General features: G+C 44.1%; 2 protein-coding genes across 2 annotated transcripts in view; one reads left to right on the top strand and one right to left on the bottom strand.

Annotated features, from left to right (window-relative positions):
- Nucleotides 1-1,744: 1,744 nt before the first annotated feature.
- Nucleotides 1,745-12,022, bottom strand: SFRP4 (secreted frizzled related protein 4). Its single transcript, XM_058812796.1, has 6 exons — nt 11,551-12,022; nt 11,311-11,391; nt 11,155-11,220; nt 8,371-8,569; nt 5,576-5,639; nt 1,745-3,109 (listed from the first exon to the last, which is right to left on the bottom strand). The coding sequence occupies exons 1-6, from the start codon at nt 11,990-11,992 to the stop codon at nt 2,921-2,923; spliced, it is 1,041 nt and encodes a 346-aa protein (XP_058668779.1). The 5' UTR covers nt 11,993-12,022; the 3' UTR covers nt 1,745-2,920.
- A 1,698-nt stretch (nt 12,023-13,720) lies between these two features.
- Nucleotides 13,721-21,360, top strand: part of EPDR1 (ependymin related 1) — a 30,925-nt gene continuing 23,285 nt past the window's right edge. The window contains exon 1 of the mRNA XM_058807386.1: nt 13,721-13,989. Within this exon, the coding sequence (XP_058663369.1) occupies nt 13,721-13,989 (269 nt within the window). The remainder of the gene's footprint in view (nt 13,990-21,360) is intronic.

Below are 21,360 nucleotides of genomic sequence, written 5' to 3' on the forward strand. Positions count from 1 at the left end.
AGGGAAGGGAAGGGAAGGGAAGGGAAGGGAAGGGAAGGGAAGGGAAGGGAAGGGAAGGGAAGGGAAGGGAAGGGAAGGGAAGGGAAGGGAAGGGAAGGGAAGCAAGAGGGTGCAGATGTTCTGGGTCTGGATTCAGCTGGCAATTGATAACTTCACAGGGAGTTAATAACCAGGGGATTTTCAAAATTGAATGTTTTGCATTAATGCTAAATTGAGTTGACCCATAGCTTCTTAAAATGATTTTGGAAAAACACACTACCTTATCCCTTGTATGTCTGTTCTTTGTATTATGATATCCCATGCTTTTTGTTGTGTTGCCTTTCATTCTTCCCTATTTTTACCATATTAGATTGAAAGTTAGTCAGCATAAAGTATACACAAAAATGTTAAGGAGTTTGGAAACACCTGGCTTGGTGCATCCATGTCTATTCCAGCATAGTGGAATGGTCAATCTAATGACAGCAACTTGGAGAAGGAATGGTGACAATTCTCTGGAGAAAATAATTTGTACATTTTTTCCTCTTGACAAAACGAAAAAATAAGTTTGATTCTAACAGTTGTAAAATAATATGTGATGTTGCTATGGAGTCTAGGTAGCTGTTCCAAAAATTTAATTTAACAAACACCACATTTGACTATGTTCACAATAAAATTTCTTGAAGTGATATATCATGACTTCAGTATTTGTTATTTCAACATCACATTGATGTGACTGTTGCTCATTCTTTAATGGCTAACCATATATACATTTATTGGGGTACTTGAAATTAGGATCAATAGGTAATCAAAACTTAAGAACTCCTGCTACACAGTACATAAAACTATTTTAGAAGTTTTCCAGCCTTTTAGATCATGCTTACTTAACTTAGTATTTTCAAACCTGAGTTAGTCACCTGCAAGTGAAATTCTGTCTCCTTTGATTTCCATTTCAGTTTTTCCATTTCACTGAACATGATTAAGGTTCCACCTATAGGCTGTATCTAAGCACCTACATTTGTAGTTTGTTTTTATAGACATGTCAAACATATAATTCCTACTAAAGTCACCATACCCTATATATGCTCAGCATTCCTGGCACCTGGGATAAATTTTAGATCTAATTCTGCAGTTGTTCCATGTCAACAAAGTACTGCACCTGCGCAGAATTACCAGTAGTGCTACACTCAAAGCTCAACAATGACCATTTCTGTCGGTTTCCCCCCTCAAATTATTCTATATGCTATTATTCTATTTCTTGTAACACCTGTGTCTGTCTGTCTAAAACATCGTAACTTGGCATCTATGTCCCAAATTCGCGTTAGCAAATTACCAAGTATGATTCTGCTACCAGAATCACTCCAGCATGTTTTGCTGTGAATTTCACACATGCAAATTGCATTGGAATTTTTGTCATGGCAAAGATCAACATACTGGTATGACCAATTGTTATTCCTTATGATAATCTACACAGAACTCCTTTTTTTTTTTTTTTCTGATGTAGAACTGCTCTATTATAAAAATCCTCATTTTACCAGAATTGACAAGTTCTTAGTCTTCCTGCAGGAAATCTGGAAGGTCTTTCAGGCATCTATCATGAGCTCTTCTCATCTTAATGTTGGTGATCTTGCGTGTTACATGAAATTGAAATCAGAATGTATGATCTATGCTGCCTCATTGAAGTACACCTCAGAAGGAATAGCACAAATGCCACCTTGGAGTTATATTTATTAGATTTGTATCACCATTGTTGTTCTAATACATCATACCAAAAATGTTAAATCAGTAAACTTAACACATAAATAAAATAATCTGCTTTCCTGCCACTCTTTTCAGAGTAAGTGTTATTTTCTGATACGAAAAACTGCAGATAGCCAGTTGCTTTAAGAAGCTCATTAATAGGGACAAAGCTGGTTTATTTATTTATTTATTTATTTATTTGATCTTAGAGAAAGGTTAGAAATATTGTATCAAATGATAAAAAGTTATCCAAATGATTACTGAGCCACTTGAAGCCCTATCTTCTCCTTAATACTGTACAGTAGCTGTCAGTTATCTTTAGAATAAAGCTTCTATTCCAGTTTTCATAGCAAAGCAATATTACAGCAAATGTGTTACTTTTAAGAATTCTACAGATCTGTTCATTTAATCGGTCCTTTCAAAAAAATACAGATTTCTCAATTAGATGTTTAAATATATTTGAAATTAGAACAACAGAAGCCAGCCTGAAGTACAATTTAAAAAATTAAATGTCTGCTTTGAATGCATTTTTTTACTACACAAACCCACAAGATCAAATAATATCACTGTAAGCATATTTTCGGCACACTCATAAAAATAATCACATAATGCATACCCAGATGCTTAATGGTAAACTATGCTTTTGAACACTCTGAACAAGGGCTGTGATTCCAAATAGCAGATACGTTCAGCTCCAGCAGCTGCAGTCATTGCTGCCTGAGATATCTGCCAGAGGTTACCATCCTTCTGCTGCTCCTCAGCTGCCTGGTCTAATGAGCTCTCAGCTGACTCACAGACTAACTCACAGACTAACTCACCAGCTACTAAACCAGCTGAGGAGAGAGAGAAACTCCATGCAGCTCTCCAACATCTGGCAGGGAAACAGACCGGGCCACTGGTACAAGGAGTAAAAACCTCTGGCAGCCAAGGCTAGTTCTGTCTAGATGGGAAATCAGAGCCCAAAGATAAAGCTCAGACAGCTGGAATATGCCTACCTCATATTAGTGCAAACCTATGCTCTATGGCTTGCAGTGACTTAAAAGGATAAGCAAACCTTGTAACAGTAAAGTGCAGCAAAGAGGTCTATGTAGAAAATGACATAATTCTTTAAGTCGATGAGTTCCAGATTAATAAAACATGCTGACCAAGCCAGATTGTGACCCTTGTCGTGCAGGGAAAGTCCTTCCTTTCAGGAATTTCGCACTCATACTTTTTTGGGGTTGATTTCTTTCTGGCCATTTCTTGTTTTAATGGCCTTTTTGGGGCCACTGATCAGTGGGTTGGTGTTCTTGGTTTGCGGTTTCAGGGCTCCACTCTGACCACTGCGTCCCGAATTCTGGCTCTTACTGCGCGCAGTTCGCCGCTTCTGTTCTTGCAGTCTCTGTTCCCACCGCTGTAGAAACACAGAAGACAAAGAGGATGAGTTAGGGAAGGACATAATCACAAATAATTACATCCTAATCAAAGCTACCCAGAACCACTGATGCTAGTGCTACCTTTAACAGCCTCATGCTCTATATTGCAAGGCCATTGATGTCAGCATGTAATGGCTATTTGCAGGGAGTGTGTTCTAGGTTAGAGGGACACCAGTTGATGGAAATGACAATTGCCCATCTCATGTGCATGCTGCATGTGAGTGCTCTCTCAGAAATAGAGGGGAGCTGGCATCATGCCATCAAAAAGTCAGGACCAGCACATTGGTGTTTCTTCGTAAGGCTCTTCCTTGCTGTCTTGCTGGATGTGCTACTTGACTTTTCCTCAGAAAAGTCTACAGGAATCAAATCATCCATTCACAATATACATTTAAGCACACAAGGGGAGCTAGGATGTACTTTCTGCTTCTGCTTTTCCCTGGGGTGGAAAGGACTGGGCAGGAACAAGCTTATGCTATGGACAGGCAATAGCAATGATCACAGTGAAACCACAGTGTTGAGAGTTGCAATAGCATGGTTTGAATAATGCACCTGCAGCTTTGTTCAGCAGCATCCCCCAGAAATTTTGAAAAGCACTGATAACAGCTGTCAGATTTTCATATCCAATAATGCAGTAGTTACAAAATAGGTTTTTACAGTTAAGTTTGACTGGTCAACTCTCCAAAACATGGAGGGATCCATAAAACAGCAACAGAGGCTGCAGACTTTTACCTCTAGGAACAGAAATACCTACTTTAAGGAAAGCAAGGTAGGCAGTAGAACCCAGAAAGGATCTCACCTCTCTCCTCTATTATCTTTCCCTTCTGCAATTGCTAAAGGCAGCAGATTTACCCAGTGATCAGAGCAAGAGAAATGTTCTCCAGCTTGCCTATTCAATATCTCTGCACTTACTTTGTTGCAGTTCAGACTCTTGTCCTGGCTACAGAAAAAGACCAGCAATGTTGTGGTTATGTTAACAACTGTCTTCTGTGGTTGACAGACAGCTCAAAACATCCATTGTAAGTGGTAACTCTACACAAAATTTGGACGCAAGTCTTCAGAGATGAATGATGGGCATTAAAATGAAGCCACTGTGATACCTAGCTTCATACCGGCTCTGTGTGGTCAGAGTTATTTTATTCATGTTTATAAAACCAAAACTATCAGCAGACATTTAGTTGTATCCCACTCAAGTATGTTTAAATGAGGATTTAGTTTCTGAAACTACTAATATGAGAGGAAATTACATGTGCTTTGAAGGACATTTTTTTTGGCAGTCGTGCATCTATTTGACAACCTGAAAACTAATTCCCAAACATGATTCAAGACACAATTAGAAATGACAAAACAGTGTAAGGAGGTGATTAAAACACAATGTGCGCCAGCAACAGGCCATTAAGTTGACAGCTAAAGGATTTCAGGAATCCAAGTCATATGTCAATGTTCTTCTAAATCCCACATGGCATCCTCTGCAACTGCCATGTATTTATTTTTTAAAGATTTAAAGCATGTTTTCTTTTCCACACAGGTTTCAGATGAGTAAGGGAAGAGGGTAGAAGAGAAGCATTGAATGCAATTTCCTGAAAGAAGCTGGTCTGTAATCTAAAAGCTTTTTCTTATGGATTCCTACATCTCTTTTCCTCCTATCAACTGCCAATCAACTCACAATTAAAACACACATGTATGTCCTTAAATATACATGTATGTCCTTAATGCTCTGAAAACCTTTCTGAATTCCAAAAATAATTTTCTTCCATGTTTAAAACTGGGAGGAAGAATCAGACCTTCTCTCAATGCATCCTTCCTTTACATTAAAAAGAGGAGTTTACAAGCAGAGAATGATATCAAGTGTTATCCTGAAGCCACAAGAAGCAGGGGCATCTGCTGTGCCTGCCACCCATGTCTCTATACTAAAGACTTTTCCTCCCAGTGTTTCCTGAATCCAGAGAGACAATGCCCAATCCCTTGGGTGGGTCTTAGTAGGGAGTACTTGGTGAAAAGTGTGTGTCTCCAGCCTGTAATCTTTAAAGCAGCAAAAAAACATTAATCCAGTGCAGAGGATTTTAACTTCCTTTCTCAACTAATGTGGGCTATGTACTCATCTGCATATCACCTTCACTTCCATATCTTCGCTCCTTGTGGTAGCAGGGAAATGAAAGAAATTCCTAGAGACATTACTGTAAGAAACCAGAGTTCATACAAAGATCCTCCCACAGGGTAAAATTAAAGAGAAAAAAAATTTTAGAGACCCTAAACCACAAGATTAAATATTCAAATTTTCACTTATACTTGGGTAACTATGAGGGCTGAAAATGTTCAAGTGAAAATAATGACACCCAGTGGAGTTACAGATATCTGAAAGTCATCAAAGTTAATCAATACTGAAGTGAAACAAAGGTGTTTAATTTTTATCAAGAACCTCAGCATTCTTTTCTTTTTGTATTTACCTTAAATCTTCTGTTTAGTTGGTCCTTCCATTTTTCAACAAGACACCCATCAAGAAGCATCAACCTGAAATTAAGAAAAACACACAAATTATAGGTATTTCTAATTTTAATTCCTGAGATGCCATTCCAGATGATTTAATACAGATTGGGGTTGAAGTGCACCCACAGGTACTGGTACTGACAGGTTTTATGGATGGGATGATGGGATACCATATGTTTCTCTGTGTATTTGTGTGAAGAGTAGATTCAACTGATGCATTTTACTTCTGACTTTAAAAAAGAAGCTGTTTCACACGCACCAGCTAATACAGCATAGCTGAAAAACAGGAATATAATTAAATGATCACTTACAATTGTACCCCTTTCTACCTATAAATACATGAGGATGGCAGTATGTGTTTCCTATATCTAACTCCTTAATGAGTGCTTTAAGGTGAATTTGGAAGATGTATGATTAGTGATACTTGCCATACTTGCCTACCAGTGAAATCCGGCTAGCTCCTGCATGAAAACACTGAGTCTAGCTGTTATGAAATAAACAAAACAAAAATGTGACTATTAAATATATATGCCTTAAACAGCTCCTAAAGCAGCTTATTCTAAAGCAGTCTTATGTCACACCTTCCACATTCCAGCCCAGTGACAACTTTTGGGGTTTTTTAGTTGGTTGGTTGGTTGGTTAGTTGGTTGGTTGGTTGGTTGGTTGGTTGGTTGAGATACCAGGCCTTAACATGCCCTAATATAAATTCCACTAAAATTCTGGTTGTACTTAGACACCAGTGCTGGCTGGAAACATCAAGACATAGTTATAAATGCACACAACATCACACAGCACTGCTGTGGCTGGTGATGGTTAAATAGTGTAGCAGGACCTGACCTCCAATTGCTATGAACAGCATCAGTGCTCTTAGCAGCTCAAACACAGTACAAAATGCTGCCTCCTGTAGTCATTAGCCTCTGTGCATCCAGTTTGACCAAACATAAAAGGTCTAATGCGAGTGCAAACCTTGGAGAATCAGGACCAATATGCTGTAAATTTCTTTCCAAAGAGAAATTAGACAACTAACATAATAGGATTGATGCCAAGGCCATGCTGCCATGGATGAAACCACAACATGGGGTACATCTGGCACAGCTTTGTTCAGGTCAAATTATCCAGTGAAGCTCTAACCCAAACAACGGGCAATAGGTATTTTGCCATTGACTGCAGAGGAGGTACAGCTTCCACTCATTCTGCCTCTGTCATTTTAAAAAACTGCTGTAACTCAAAACCTTCTGTTTTCCTGCCACTGAGTTCAACAGGAAGCACATATAATAGTTTATGTTTCTTTTTCAAATCCACTTTAGTACACTATATGAAATTAAAAACCTCAATGACCTTTAAAAACCATCACAAGACATTTAGTGAATCACGTGTTTTTTCCATAATAATGGAGATGCTGATTGTGATCTTTGACTTATGAAATCTCCCTTTCCTAACAGCCTCCAGAGGATCCTCTGCAACCCAGAACTCCTCCACCGCCATTCTGGTCATAGTCCTTCTACATGAGTCAGAGCTTGTATCCCTAAAATCACTAACACAAAGACAAGGCTCCACATTAATATTTGTGAAATACTTCCAGACCTAGAGGGGCAAAGAGATGAGTAGTAATATAATACTCTGTCTGCTCACAAGACAAAAACAAGACAAAGCAGTAAGATACCAGATGGCAAATTTTAGAAACACCTATAAAATGCTCCCAAAATATCAACATAAAGCTCATTAAAATTATGGGCATGGCCCACCACGTCCCACATGTGGATGTTCTGTGGTCCTTACAAGTGCGTGTGGCCAATTAACAGTAACATCACAGTATGCAAAACCAGCCTGCACATTTTACAGACAGCCTTGCTTCCCAACTACAACACACAGGCCTACACAAAACCAATAACACCACAACCTGCTCTGCTGGCATCTACTGGTGCGCTTGGGGTGCTAATGTGGATGGGATGTCCCCTTCTGCCTCAAGGAACCAGGGAGAAAAGGGAGCTGTGATTCATCACTCCTTTCCATCCAAGCCAGCATGCTGGATTTCCTTCCATGCCTGGGGCTAGGCTGACTGCCAGATGAAAGGTCTGGTAAAGTTAGTTTTGTTTTGTTTTTAATTTTAATCATACAGCAGGACTGGCAAGCTGCTCTGAGAGTATTTACTTTTCATCTGCCATCCGGGAGCTGGAGCTCCAATGGCTGCAGCTTTGGCTGGTCCCGGTACGGCTGAGGGATCAGAAACATCTCGTTGATGGCACTGGTCCAAAGTATGGACAGGCCAGTGGAGAAGGCCTGGCTCTGACTCCAGCAGTTCTGCTGACAGAGGATGTGTATCATCATCTGCCCACTCCGCTGGTGAGGAAGAACAATGCCTTCCATGTGGTCCTGCCAACACAGACCATCATCTACAGCCACCACTGGGCTTGTTGCACCCAAAGCAACTCATGCCTATGGAAAGTGGTCCTGAAAAAACACTCCCAAGCTGGAGGTGACTGAACTGCTGCATGATGCTTTATCAATATGCTGTCAGCACCTAATGCCACCAGATTTTATGTTCTTTGTGTGAGTCAAATTTTGTAAACACATCATGGCACAGAGCTGAGGCTGATGAAATGGAGGAAGTCAGCTGTGAAGGTAATGGAAAAATGTACATGTATGTATGAGTTATCCTAAAACAAGCCCGTGATGAGGAAGAGAGATTTACTGGTACTCCTTCCCATCCATCACAGCCAGCTCTAACACTTTTCTGCAACACATCATGACTCACCTTGAGCGCCACTCATAGCACATGATGAGAACATCCTGCTTTGGTTGAAGAGGTGGGCACTGGCAGGAGGAATTTGTAAGAAGAGGCACTTGGGACAGAGGAATTGGTGTTGAAGACTTGAGTATGTCTTTGACTTCAACCACAGTGGTTATCTCGTTGCAGTTCCCTCTTTCTACGCTTTTTACTTTAGCGTGAATGACTGCAAATAGAAAAACAGAGGAGTGAGAACAATAAACAGTCTTGGAAATTTAAGCATCTCAAAATTAAATAAAATATATTGCATTGGAAGCTGTTGTTTTTGTTGTGAAACTAGAACTACTTCTGCCTGTGTGGGCATGAACAGTGGCTTAGAATAACAGAGGCCTGATCTCAATTTGGTTTTCAGTAGGATTGTTGACAACTGTAAAATTAAACATGTGCTTAAATCTTTGCCAGATCAGGCCAACCGATCTTGCCTGGAATCACACACACAAACAGCTCCTTCAACTCAGACTTGAAGAACCCTTTGCATAAATCTAAGTCTTTCTCCAGACACATCTGGCTATTTCCGATTAAGTAATGAATAATTTACCTCACAGACAGTTGCCATGAATTCAGTCTTTTCAATAATAAAATCACTTCCCGTAGATTGTAACCACGAAATATAGTCTTTTCTTGAATATAAGAAACAAGGGAAGGCTAGAAACAATAGTCAAAAAACTAAGAGGCTTAGGATTTCCATTATTTACTTGAGCAATACCTTTTTTCATCTTTTGCCTTTGGATCCTCTACCAATAGTGAGATCCTTATATAAACGAGACACTGAAAAAGGCTGTTCTGACTGTGAATGCACAATCATTTGTATTTTTACCTTTCATTGAGGAAAACTGCATGTCTGCACAGATGCAAGAAGGTGAAGCACTGTAGATTGCTCTGAAATGATCCCTGGGCTAGCTTTGTACCTACAAAACTCTGGCATCACCTACCACTCCAGCACTTCATCTCTTCTCTCTTGTGAGAAATACCAGATTTAATAAATTAAGTTGATTTTTACATAAAGGATTTTGTCTCTAGGAAACGTCAAAATAGAAAGGGTTCTACTGTCCAAAAATTCCTCAGTGAAAGAAGGATGAGATGTGTATAGACCACAGGGTGATCAGTCTGCCCCTGCCAGCCACGGGGTCAAAAGCCTCCACATGAACCTCGTAACATTCAGAATAAACTTCACACAATGAAAACAGGAGACCAGCACTGTTAATGCAGTCTGGGGTTTATGTGCTACCTTTATCACGACACGTATAACAGACAGAAAAAGTGAGGAATTTCAGTTTTGGAGACTCACAATCCATTTTCAAGTCTGTTTGGTACAATTGAAAGTACAATTTGGCTGTATGTCTTATTTTAAAGGTTTTCAGAAAAAAAAAGATTGATTTTCAACTCATTAAATCTTGTCCCTCAATTCATTTTCCATATAAATAGGTCTATTTATCTCACAGGGTGCTGAATAAAAACTTACATCTCAAAAACAAAATCTTGATTTCACAAATTCAATGGAATTAAATTTTGGACCCTGACATACAGGTTCTACTCAAGGAATACTCCTACTGAAACCACTGGAATCAGAATTTACACAGCTAATAACCGTATTTCATTTTGGAACAGACATTTGATATCATTACTTTTCATATGTTTCAGGCAACTACAGAAAATCATTGTTCCACCGAAACGTATTTCTATGTTGTACTGACAGATCAAAGAATTATATAAAAAGAATAAGTAATGTAAAAGCACCAAAATGCTATAATGAACAAAAATTGTACAATTACCTAAACTAGAGGTTCAGCTTGATTATTCCCACCAAACATGCTAACAAAGAAGCAAATAGCTGCAAACTTGCTTTAATTTGATATCAAACAAATAGGAACTGAACTATATTATAACCCTCCTGCAGAAGAACTAGATAAATGACTGGGAAAAAACCTGCCATTGAGAAAATACCCACAAAGTGCAAAATGAAGCAATACTGCATAAAAAATTCATAGTTAATAGGGGCTTTGTATTGACACTAGGTTTAATTTGGCATTTATGTAATCTTAATTAAAGTTCTTCCTGACTCACACCATCAGAAAGCTGAGGCAGGGGGAAGCCAAGGGGAAAGAGGGCTGAATACTTATTTTTGTTGCCAATATGTAACCCAACATATAATAAAACTATCAGCTATCTCCGTGGCTGGACGGTGCAAATTGTCACTGAATTCAGTTAATCTCTGACAATTCTGCACCAGCCAGAACTCAGGCTAATAAGTTAAAGCATATACAAATTTCTAAAAACCTTTTACTTTGCTGCAGCTGGTTCACATTTACGAGTTTTATTTGGGTAGAAAACCCCTGTTTATTCTACCTGCTGGATGAGAACAGGAGCTGGCCAAGTCATCACACTCACATCAGGCATAACTGCTTTTACTATTTACTAGAGTGACCTTTGCAGCAGGAACCACCCCTTCTGTGGAGCAGAAGGGCGCACATTACTGACATTTCACTGCATTTGTCAGAAACACACCATCATCTGTGCCATTACTACTACTGCCTGCACATGGTGCGTGCTACAGCTGGATTTTGGAAGAGGACAGCTAGGTATTCCCTGGCAAACACCCACTTGGAAAGGCTGTGTTGGAGCAGTCTTCCCATGCCACACTTGCTGGATGGTGCCTCGTGTGGGTTCAGCACCCACACAGAGCTGCCTAACTTGCAGGGACACAAGGAGGATGTGGGGCAGGCAAAGTGAAGCATCTCCCCATGCACTTACTGTAGCTGTAGTTCTTGGCCAAGTAGGTTGACAGCGTAGGCTTTGTCTTTTTGCACCTGCACCGCTCTTCAAGGGAAGAGAAGGGAGAAAGGTTGAGAGGTGTCAGAGGGACCCTGTCTCCAGGGAGGTGGAGGCGGGGGATCGTCCTAGGCTCACCCTGGCCACGGCTCCTGCAGTCAGGCTCCAGGGGTCTGTCCGGCACCATAAAGCCCTGTGTGAAGTCCGTCCACTTCACATCTGCAAACAGAGGCGCGTCAGGGAGCGAACACTGTCGGTCGAGGCTCCAGGTCTGGAGCGTGGGGGTCCCGCAGCCCCCCCGTCCCAGCCCGGGGCGTCCCGCGGGGGTGGAGGGAGTCCTCCCTCCCACCTCTCGCTGCCTGCCCCCAGGGTTCTCACCCTCCGGCACGTCGGTGACGATGGCCTCGGGGGAGATGCAGACGCCGCGGTCGTAGACGGGGAGGTCGTCGCAAGCCAGGCTCTCGGGCCAGCTGTGGTTGTAGCGGCGCATGATGGGCTCGCAGCCGTCGCGGGCGCGCTGGCAGACGGAGCGGCACGGCTTGATGGGGTCGTAGAGAAACTCCAGGGTGCAGATGGGGGCGTACATGGCGCAGAGGAAGAAGGACAGGACCGGGCTGCAGCCGGTGGCCACCAGCTCCTCGTACTGTTCGATAGCGAGGACGGCGTTTTCCTGGGTGCTGTGGTGGAGGTGGTTGGGCATGCGGGTGATATTCCAGGGCATGGAGCGGCACATGGGGATGCGCACCGCCTCGCACGGCGCGCCCTGCGCCCGCGGGCTCACCCGCAGCCACAGGGACACCGCGACCAAGGCGCGCAGCATCCTCTTCCTCCTCCTTCTCCTCCTTGTCCGCCGCCGCCCGCCGCCGCCCCGCGGGTCCCGGCGGCCGAAGGGCGCGGAGCGGCGCTGCCTCCCGGAGCCCGGCTGCAGTGAAGTCGCGGGAGCCGCCGCGCCGACAGCCATGGACATCGCGGGACCGCATTTATACCAGTGGCACGAGTGACGTGGGGCCGATCGCGCTCCCTTGGCAGCCCCGCTCCTCCGGGGGGTGGGGGGTGTGCGTGTATGTGTGCGTTTTGCTGTGCAGGCACGGTGACATCACCTCCACCCCGTTTAATCCCCCGGCGACATCACTGCGTCTCTCGGCCGCCGCTCCAGCTCCGTTTCAGTTTTCATCTGTGTCATAAATTCCTTCAGGTGGAAGGGGGGCGAGGGGGAGGGAAGGAAACCCAAACCACACGGTTCTGCCGCGGGGCTCTGCGCTCCGGCGCGGGGAGAGGGAAAGCCACGGTAGGAACCGCGGCTTCTTCCCGTGCGGCTGAGCTTTACACGCCGCGTTTTCTCAAGGGAGAAGAAACTTTTTGCGGGCTTGAGGGAGTTCCGGCGGCTGTTCCCGACGCCTCCAGGGGATTGCAGAATTCCCTCCATGAGCTCGGCACGGACGGGGAAAGGCGTGAAGCGCACGGGCGGACAGAGGGGGTGGTGGCTGTGGCCCGGTTTGCTCGGGACAGAGGAAGCGGCGGCGGCCGGGCCGAGACGGGAGCGGGCGGCGGGGCCGCTGTGGGGCTGCTGTGCGGGCAGTCACTCCGCCGCCCCGCTCCCCCAGCCGCTGTCCCACACCAATCGCATCTGCACACGAGCGGAATAAGGGTTTTCAGAGTTTTCCCAACCTGTTTTTTTATTTTCCTTTCCTTGGTATTCAACGGCCACGCGCCCCTGGTTCAGAGGAGTGGCGGGGCCAAAGGGCTCCCTCCACCGCTCACAGCCCACCTGTGTTCCCCCTTGCACGGAAAGACCTCCGGACCCGTTCTTCCCTGTGGGAAATGCCGCTCCCCAGTCTTTGAGGGACCCGCTGAGATAAAAAGATTACCCAATGTCAGGTTATCCCAGTGACCTGAGAGAGCCGCAGCGTGGCTCTGAGGTACCTGCCCCGGCCGGGTACCGTGGTGCCACCGGTGTTCCCCCTGGCAGATGCAGCAGAGCTGCAGGGACGCAGCACCTGTGGGGCACGGGCCTCCCCTTCCTTTAGTGGGTGAGGAAAGCACATCCAGGAAACAACAGCTGATACACCTAAGAGGGCAGTGGGAGATGAAGGAATGCATGTGGTGAAAGAATGCTTGGCGACACCATCTGTCCGTGGGGAGGCACTGAAATGCCCCCCTCGAGGGCAACATTAGAGCCGTTTGTCCCAGCAGGTCACTCCTGTTCGCGTATCCCCTCCCTTCCCAGGCTCACGCAGTGCCCAGCGCTTGGAGCTCGCAGCTGCCCCTCTGGGCAGCCCTGCCGGAGCAGTGGGCACGGCCAGGGCGCCCAGACCCTGTCGGCTCAGGGGAGGGAGGCCTGGGAGGGCGAGGGTCCCCGTCGCCTGTCACCGCGCTGCCTCGTGCCCCGCCGGCGTCCGGGCGCTGCGGCGGCGGGCGCCTCTCGCCTCTGAGGTGATGCGGGTTTGGAGGCGGGCCGCCCCCGCCCCCCGGCACAGCCTGCCCGCCCGCCCGCCTGCGCGCCGTGCGGGACGGCCGTGCGCCGAGGCAGCGCGGCGCGGAGCGGAGCATGGCGCGGCCGGCGGCCGGGCAGCAGCTGCGCCCGGGGCCGGGGCCGCCGCTGCGGCTGCTCCTGCTGCTGGGCGTCCTCCTGCTGCGCGGCGGAGCGGCGGCGGCGGCGGGGGCCGAGCCGTGCCAGGCGCCGCGGCAGTGGGAAGGGCGCACCGTGTTCTACGAGCACGGCTCGGGCCGCAACACGCGGGCCGCCGTCTCCTACGACGGCCCCAACCAGCGCCTCCGCATCCTGGAGGAGAGGAAGGCGCTCATCCCCTGCAAGAAGTAGGTGGCGGCGAGACCTGCGGCGGGGCCGGGCCGGGCGGGGCGGTGAGGGTCGGCACGGAGCCCGGAGGCGCCTCCCGGGGGGTGTGCGGTGATGCCAAGCCGGGAAGGGGGGTCTCCCTCGGGCCCGCCGTGCCGACGGCTCCTCCCCTGCGTGAGTCGGGGCCGGCGGGGGCGAGGCACCGGCGTGCTGGAACAGCTGGCGCTAGGAAACCTGTCACCAGCATGGCTTGGATCCTTGTAGATATATGTGTATGTATTTGTATATATATATCTCCATGTAGATGTATGTGTATATATATGGAGAGATTTATGATCAACGGTGTCATCTTTTTACCTTCAGAAGTACTCTCCTCCTCCCAGCTGTTTCGTTACTCAAATGGAATTTGAAATGAATCCAAAAATTTGTGGTATAATGGGTATCATGAGATATAATGAAGAGGTTACACTCAAACATGTGAGTAACTTTATGGAATAAGGAAGGAGGCTTTAGCTCAGTAATTTGCTAACAAGTTTGACTTACAAGTTCTCTGGGCCTTCTTGGTCCTTCTCAGTGCTTGGTCCTAAGTCAGTGCCAGGGTGTCAGGATGAATCCATTACCTGTGGTACAGTGTACTCATTCCCATTGCACAGCCCTGCAAGACCTTCCTGTTCTTCATTTATACAGGATGTATCTGTTAAGCCCATAACTAATCCCAAAAAAATCCCCGTGTCATTGTCTGTTTCTTGATTTGCTGAAAAACAAACAGAGAAAAAAACTGACTGAAGAAGAGCCTCTTTTTCCTTCCTCAGCCTGCCAAGCTCAGTTTGGGTGGAAGAACTGATGGGCCTAGAGAGGCCTTCCTGAGTGAGACATTTCTGGCTACTGAGTGTCAGTCACTTTCAGACAACATGACAAAACATTCCTGCCAGTGTGAGAGTAGCAGGTCTGTGCATACCTCTGCTCTCCCACCTATGAATTGTTCAAATAATAGTGCATCCGTCCTGGGGATGTGTGAGACAAGGTAATGACCAGCCTACAAATGCTGTGTCATCCAAACTAATGGTCTCTCCTGTTAAAAGATCAATATTCCTTTTTCCTGCTGTTTTTTTTTCCCTGACAGTCAATTTCATACCAACATCGCACAGTAATTGTTTTAATCTTTCCAAAGCATGTGCCCTTCTGTGATTCTTTTCTCTCCAAATCCCCTGACACTTGTAGAACTGTTTTGTGTGTTTCATTTTCAGGCTTAACTGTCCCTCATTGTCAGCTTTTTTCATTACTGTTTTTGCATAGGAGCCATGTGAAGAATGTTTAAAGCAACACAGAGGTGTTTGCTGGTGGTCTGCTGACATACAGCATGGAGTCTGACACTCGCCATGGGGTGCTCATGTTGCCTTATTCTGCAAGTCCTAGGTTAACTTTAATGTTTGACAAGCATAAAACTCTGCTGCAAAGCCTGACACAAGTCTTTTTCTGGCTTCTAAGTTGTACTACGCTCATTTTTTCAAGCTTATGTTTTACTTTATTTGAAAACTTTAAGATTGAATAATTACTCTACATTTTAGACTGTGGGCCAGATTTTGTCTTTTTCCAAGATCTTATCTTTTTACATTTTTGATAAATACCTGCTGTGGCTGCAGTTTTGTCTGGGTTGGTAGCACTAGAAAGAGGCAGAGTGCACATAGGTGTGCTTGTTGATTTCTCCTATATTAGATTTTTGTTGTAGACAAATTTCTGACCTCTGAGGTCTTTAATTTTCCTCCCATCCAAAGTTGGAGAGGGATTGATTTTGTTATATGGGCAGTAGTGTCTGCTCAGGGCATGACCCAAGCTTCCATTTAAGTCTACAGAAGGTCTCCCTTTGGTTTCAGTATGCGTTGGATCAGGTCTAGAATTGTGATCACAACTTCATTTCAGTGTGAACACAGTGACTTGTAAACCAAAGTTTTCAAAAGTTAGAGGCAAAGGGATTTATCCTGTCTTTTGAAAAATAACCTCTCCTCCACCCTGTTTTGACATTGACAAGAAAGGGGTAATTATGCTGAGGCAGTGAGTACAAAATCAACAAGAAAATCAACAAGAAAAATAGTGCTGCCCTGGTCTGTGAGGAAATTTCAGTCTAAATTCTCACATTTTGCTCCTATCAGATGTAACTTATGTGCAGCGATCAGGGTTGGCCAACAACCACATTTTCCTACAGAGCATTTTCTGAAGCTTGCAAATGTGGACCTTAATCAGACACAGCCCTGTTTGAGTTATTGGCTGAGGTTAATCAAGGACACAAAGATTTGCCTGTGTGGAATGGCTTGCAGGCTCATAACCGCAGGAAAACATGAAACTTTCAGGTTTTATTGTAGATCTATGTTTCAAATTCATGTGTTCTGCCATGTGGCATTTTCATACCTACATCAGCCCAGTAAAACATACCTACCTCAACTCCAGACCAGTAGCCATAAGGTAAACACCCAGTTGCTGCTTCATTAACATCACTTCTTTGTCCATCAGTTGTTTTGAGATCACCTGAGATGGAGTGACCACATTGGTAAAGACTGCCCATTCCCCATTGTCCAGCTGCACTGTGTCACCTGCCACCTGGGCACACACCTCGCTTGCCAGACAACCAACAGAGCCAGTTCATTAGGGAAGTCATAGCTGTGGTTTCAGAAAACCAGCTTGTTGGGTGGGTGTTTCTCTAGGTCACATAATTGGCTCCTGCACTCTGGCTCAGAGTGTAAAAACCACCAGCAGTGATCCTAGGCTGAGATTTTTCAAGGAGAACCTATTCCAGTTGGATTCATTTCTGGGCTTTCTTTTTCACTTTTACAGACCCAGCCTTAGCTACACTCTGCTTCTTTTGTTTTCTCCAGCATGCCTTGCCCTGCTGCTTATTGACCCTTCAGGATCAAATTTTTGGGGATAGACAGGGTGGGCAGAGACAATCTTAAAGTTTTGTATGGTGCTCAGCTGATACTGATAACAGAAGAGAAAAGAAAACAAACATTGAGTATGTTGTGCTGTTTCCTGTTTGGACTAGGTCATTCCTGGTATAATGTGAAAGGGGAGCACTTGAAGCAGCTCCTTAGACCTCTTGAGGCAAAGCTGAGTTCCTGCTGTTAAAAACAGAACATGTTTTTTAGTCCTTTATGGCCTACTATATGAAGTTACTTCCTCTTGTGCTCTCTGGATGTTAAACCTTCCTCACTCTTGTTCAACCCTCTGTTGGCTTTTATCCCAGGACACTTACAAAATAGGTAGCAGTCACCAGCATGGTTTTCAGATGGAGCAGGACCTTCTTTTTGAGGTAACTTCAAATGCTGTAGGTTTGAGTGTGTCATCTCTGCAATCTGGTGCGAAATCCTGGCACAAAGAAGTCCAGACAAAAAAATCCTACTGACTGCACTGTGGCCAGAACTTCGTGTCGTCCATCACCTTTCATTTTCTTGGAGAAATAGAGCAAGGGTTGTGCTCTTCAGCACTACTGAAGCCACTCAACAGGTGTTAGTGCTCAGTTATGAAGAAAGAAAAGCATGAAGTGAGGAGCAGAGCAGAAATAGTACAGGTGGTGTTTGAGAGCTGGAGTGTTACTTGCCATATGCTGTCTTCACAGAGTTTCACACTTATCATCCATACTGTTTTCCACAGAGTGATTTTCAGGGAAGGCCCAATAACATACTGTCTTATGAGAAATATGATGGTGGGAAGAAAAAAATTTCCATGTGGTCAAGAAAGTGAGTAGGAGGAAGAAAATGCTTTTTGTTTTTTCTTCTATGCATGTATTTTAACATTAACCTCCTTGGCCTGTTGTACAGTACTAAGGACATTGAGATGCCTGTATATTTGCAACTGTCAGGGTTAGTGTCTCAAAAACTGTAGCTGCACAGCAAAAAAACAATCAGGAGATGTCCTGTGATTCAGTGTTAATTTAAAAACCGAACTGCATGTTGTTAATTTCTTTAGTTCCATTATATTTGCAAAATATAGACACAGTTAACTGGATAAACTCCTCACCTGGCCACACAAACTGCTGGGGTGACAGAGGAGTGACAAAGCTATGTTTAGAGAAATAAGTCTCTTATTCTGGCAGGCTCTTTGCCTGTGTGTGTCAATCCCTGTCCTTGACTGAGGAAAGGCAGCATAAGGTCAGGTGCAAATATAACAACATTCATCTGGAGAAGAGGTGATGACTTTTCAAAATAAACAGAGTGTGGGCACACGTGTCTGACTTATCTCAACTACTTTTTAGTTGTTTTAGGATGTGTGATTGTAAAGGAAAAAACAGCGGTGTCTGACCTATTAAAATCGTATAATCCATCCGTTCTGTGGTCATTGTGGTGACTCAATAGGCTAAGTATTGAGCTACGCTGAGCAACTGCAAATTTGTTTCCCAGACTTGGTTTTGGGAGTGGTTTCTGCAGTTTAATGTTTTGGGGAATAAAAGACTGTCACGGGTAAAATTTTCAGAATTGGCCAAGTTGCCCAGGAACCCAAATTCCATTTTTTAAAGATTATGTAGAATGTGCAGACTTGTGAGACCCTTAATTGCAGTGAAACAGAAATGAATTTTCAGCAGTTTCTCTAAAAGTAATCTGAGTTCTTGGGACCTAAAATTCTTCATAATCTGCTGTATATATAACTCACTTCTGAGAACAAGAACTGAAGGAAGGTACTTAGACCTCCTGCATTTATTTCCTCCTGTAGGTGTCAAATGTTCTTTCAAGTGTCTCCTGCTGCTAGTGATTGTGAGTTTGGAAAGGTGGCTTTGGAAAGCTGCTGTGCTGGATGCACACTGACTGTCACATGCCAGGCAATACCCTGAAGCAAGCCTCAGTTGTTCTAATGAGAATTTTGTGGTGAGGTATGGAGGGCTGGCTGTAAAAACTTTAACTCTTGCTTTTCCATCAAAGCGCAATAAACAAGTCAGTTTACTGAGTCCCTCAGTGATGCTCCCTGCCAAGGCAGCTGGTTCCTTGGAGAGGAGCACTGTACAAGGAGGGAACTGTGATCTGTGATGGCTGCATGGGCGAACGTCTCGTCTCACTCCAGCTGCTCATTCTGTTTGTTTCTGCCCCCAGGCAGCAGCAATCATTCCCTTTTCCAAGTTCTTGGTCTTGTTGGAAGTCAGCCAGGCTATACAGCTCAGGAAGGCACTGGAGTGAATTGCTGTTGTTGTTACAGGTGGGTTGGTTGGGGAGCTGAAAACACTGCTCCGGGGAGGCAGTTGAAATTCTTCAGCTGTTGAACTGCATCAGTAACAAACAAGTGGACTCTGTTAGAGGAAGTTGGGAACTGTTAGCTTAGCAAAGCTTTTTCTGTCTTGTGTGCTATGCTTCCTTGGACAACAACATCTTTGTTAGTTAAAAAAAAAACAAAAACATAAAACCACCTGAGTATGAATAAAGCAAATCCATTGCGTTGAGATGGCTGTTCTGTTTAGTGTAGTGTTCTTGAAACCATTGTTTATGCTAAGTGCTCTGGAGCCATTTCATACAATACCAAAACACAGCATATATCCAAACTGAACAGAATAAACTGGCTTTTAAATTCAAAATAGCAGATCCACAAACCTTTTAAAGCTAGAGAAAAAATGTAGATGAAATGTCCAGTAACCTCAAATTGATAATTTGCTAGAGCACTGGTTGGTGTACTTAAAAACCAGCCAGACACTCACTGGGGTCATTACTACCACATGAGTTCTAGATATCGTTTCCTGGATGTTGTTAAAAAACAGAGGTTCTCATTAAAAAGTTTTGTTTTTCTGAAAGATGTTAAATGGTAGTCACTAACACCATGTTGTACTTGGTACTAGTGGATTGGCTTAAGCATTTTATCCATCTGTACCCTTTACATTTAGGGAATTACTTCTTTCTTCCCTCTTATCATCTCTTGCTTGTCTGTTTGAACTTTTTGAAGTAATGTGTTTTTGCACTGAAACTTATGGCTCATTTTGTACTGTTGGACATTATGGCGAAAACTTAAGGCAAGACCAGGACTGCACAGAAAATACAATATGCCCATATATCTATAACTTGTACCAATGTTTTCAGAAGATAAATTACTGTAAATTTGATTTATTTTTTTGTTTGTTTGTTTTTTGTTTGTTTTTTGTTTGGTTGGTTTTGGGTTTTTTTCTTTTTTGGTAGAGATTTAAAGTGGACATGAAAAGAAAGAGATTCAGTGTTCTGTGGTCACAGACAGCTGATGGTGACATGACTGTACAGCTAAACAGACACAATGAAAGACATCTTTATATTCATGACCCTAATTTGGACTCCATTCAGCTTGAGGTCTGACGCAATTCAGATGTCACAACTGACAACATCACACCTATTCTCACAGGACCAAAGGCCATTCATCTGAAGAAGTATCTCCTCTGAAGGTTAAACTAGAATTTTCTAATATAGGGCTTCTGTGAGGTAAAAAATAATTTTCTTTTCCAGATACAGATCTGATTTGTATTGCATATCAACAGGCTTATCCATTTATTATCTTCATGGGACAGGTTTTCAACTGGATGACATTTTCCCAGACAAGTGAAGTCAGTGAAATGGTACCTTATTAAGCCTTTTTTGGTATGCCAAGTCATTGGTTGATTCAAAATTGAAAGGTATGGTTCAGGTATCCTTCTGTCCTCTCTATTTTGCTTTAAACTGACTGGTGGCTAACCTTGGCATGGCATAATAAGTAATACTGAGCTATTCAGACTTGAGGTCATCCAGCTGTGAATCTGTGTAGCTGCAGCAGCAACAATCCAACTCCTGAACATCGTCTTTATCAGCTTCATCCCTGTCTTCAGATGACTTTCATTTTGACCTTACCTGTAGATTTGCAAGGAATCACATGCTTAGCAACTTGAGGAGTTCTCTCTCATGAGGTATTTTTACCTGTTGCTCTTCTTTACTCAAAGGGGAAATTTTTTTCTCCTCCAGAGTGTTTTCAAGGCATGGTACAGTGTCTGATGTGCTGGGGAGGGGATGATGTCTGGGTAAAACAGGGCCACTTTGTGCAATATTTTGGCTCTTCTAGAATAAGGAGCATTATGCCCGGCGTGGCATTGCATAACGTGAAGGTACCAGTGGCCAGTGAAACTTCTCCTCACCACTGCCAAGCAGCCCTGCTTCTTTCAGTTGTTTTTGTTCACTGCCTCGCTTTCATGGCCCCAGGGGAGATATATGTATGTTGACTTGAGATCTGAGATTCCACAGGGAAATTTTGTGTTGTCCTGAGGCTCCAGAGGATGCTTCCTTGCCTGTATCATGGTCACTCTCTCATACCTGACTGTCATGGGCCAGGGACAGGATTTTCTGCCAAGAATTTGTTCCCATTTGTGAAAGGGTTGAAGGTTCAACATGAGAGACACTCTTTGTTTTAAGTAGTGTATTAATTTCTGG

This window comes from Ammospiza caudacuta, chromosome 1 (assembly GCF_027887145.1).
Source record: "Ammospiza caudacuta isolate bAmmCau1 chromosome 1, bAmmCau1.pri, whole genome shotgun sequence".
Lineage (NCBI taxonomy): Eukaryota > Metazoa > Chordata > Aves > Passeriformes > Passerellidae > Ammospiza > Ammospiza caudacuta.

Excerpts from the sequence above, each read along its gene's own strand:
- SFRP4 (XM_058812796.1), bottom strand. The coding sequence starts at position 11,992 with ATGCTGCGCGCCTTGGTCGCGGTGTCCCTGTGGCTGCGGGTGAGCCCG. Across the intron at positions 11,221-11,310 it reads CTGCAGGAGCCGTGGCCAGG|AGCGGTGCAGGTGCAAAAAG; the intron begins GTGAGCCTAGGA and ends CTTCCCTTGAAG. Across the intron at positions 3,110-5,575 it reads AACTAAACAGAAGATTTAAG|CGGTGGGAACAGAGACTGCA; the intron begins GTAAATACAAAA and ends GTGTTTCTACAG.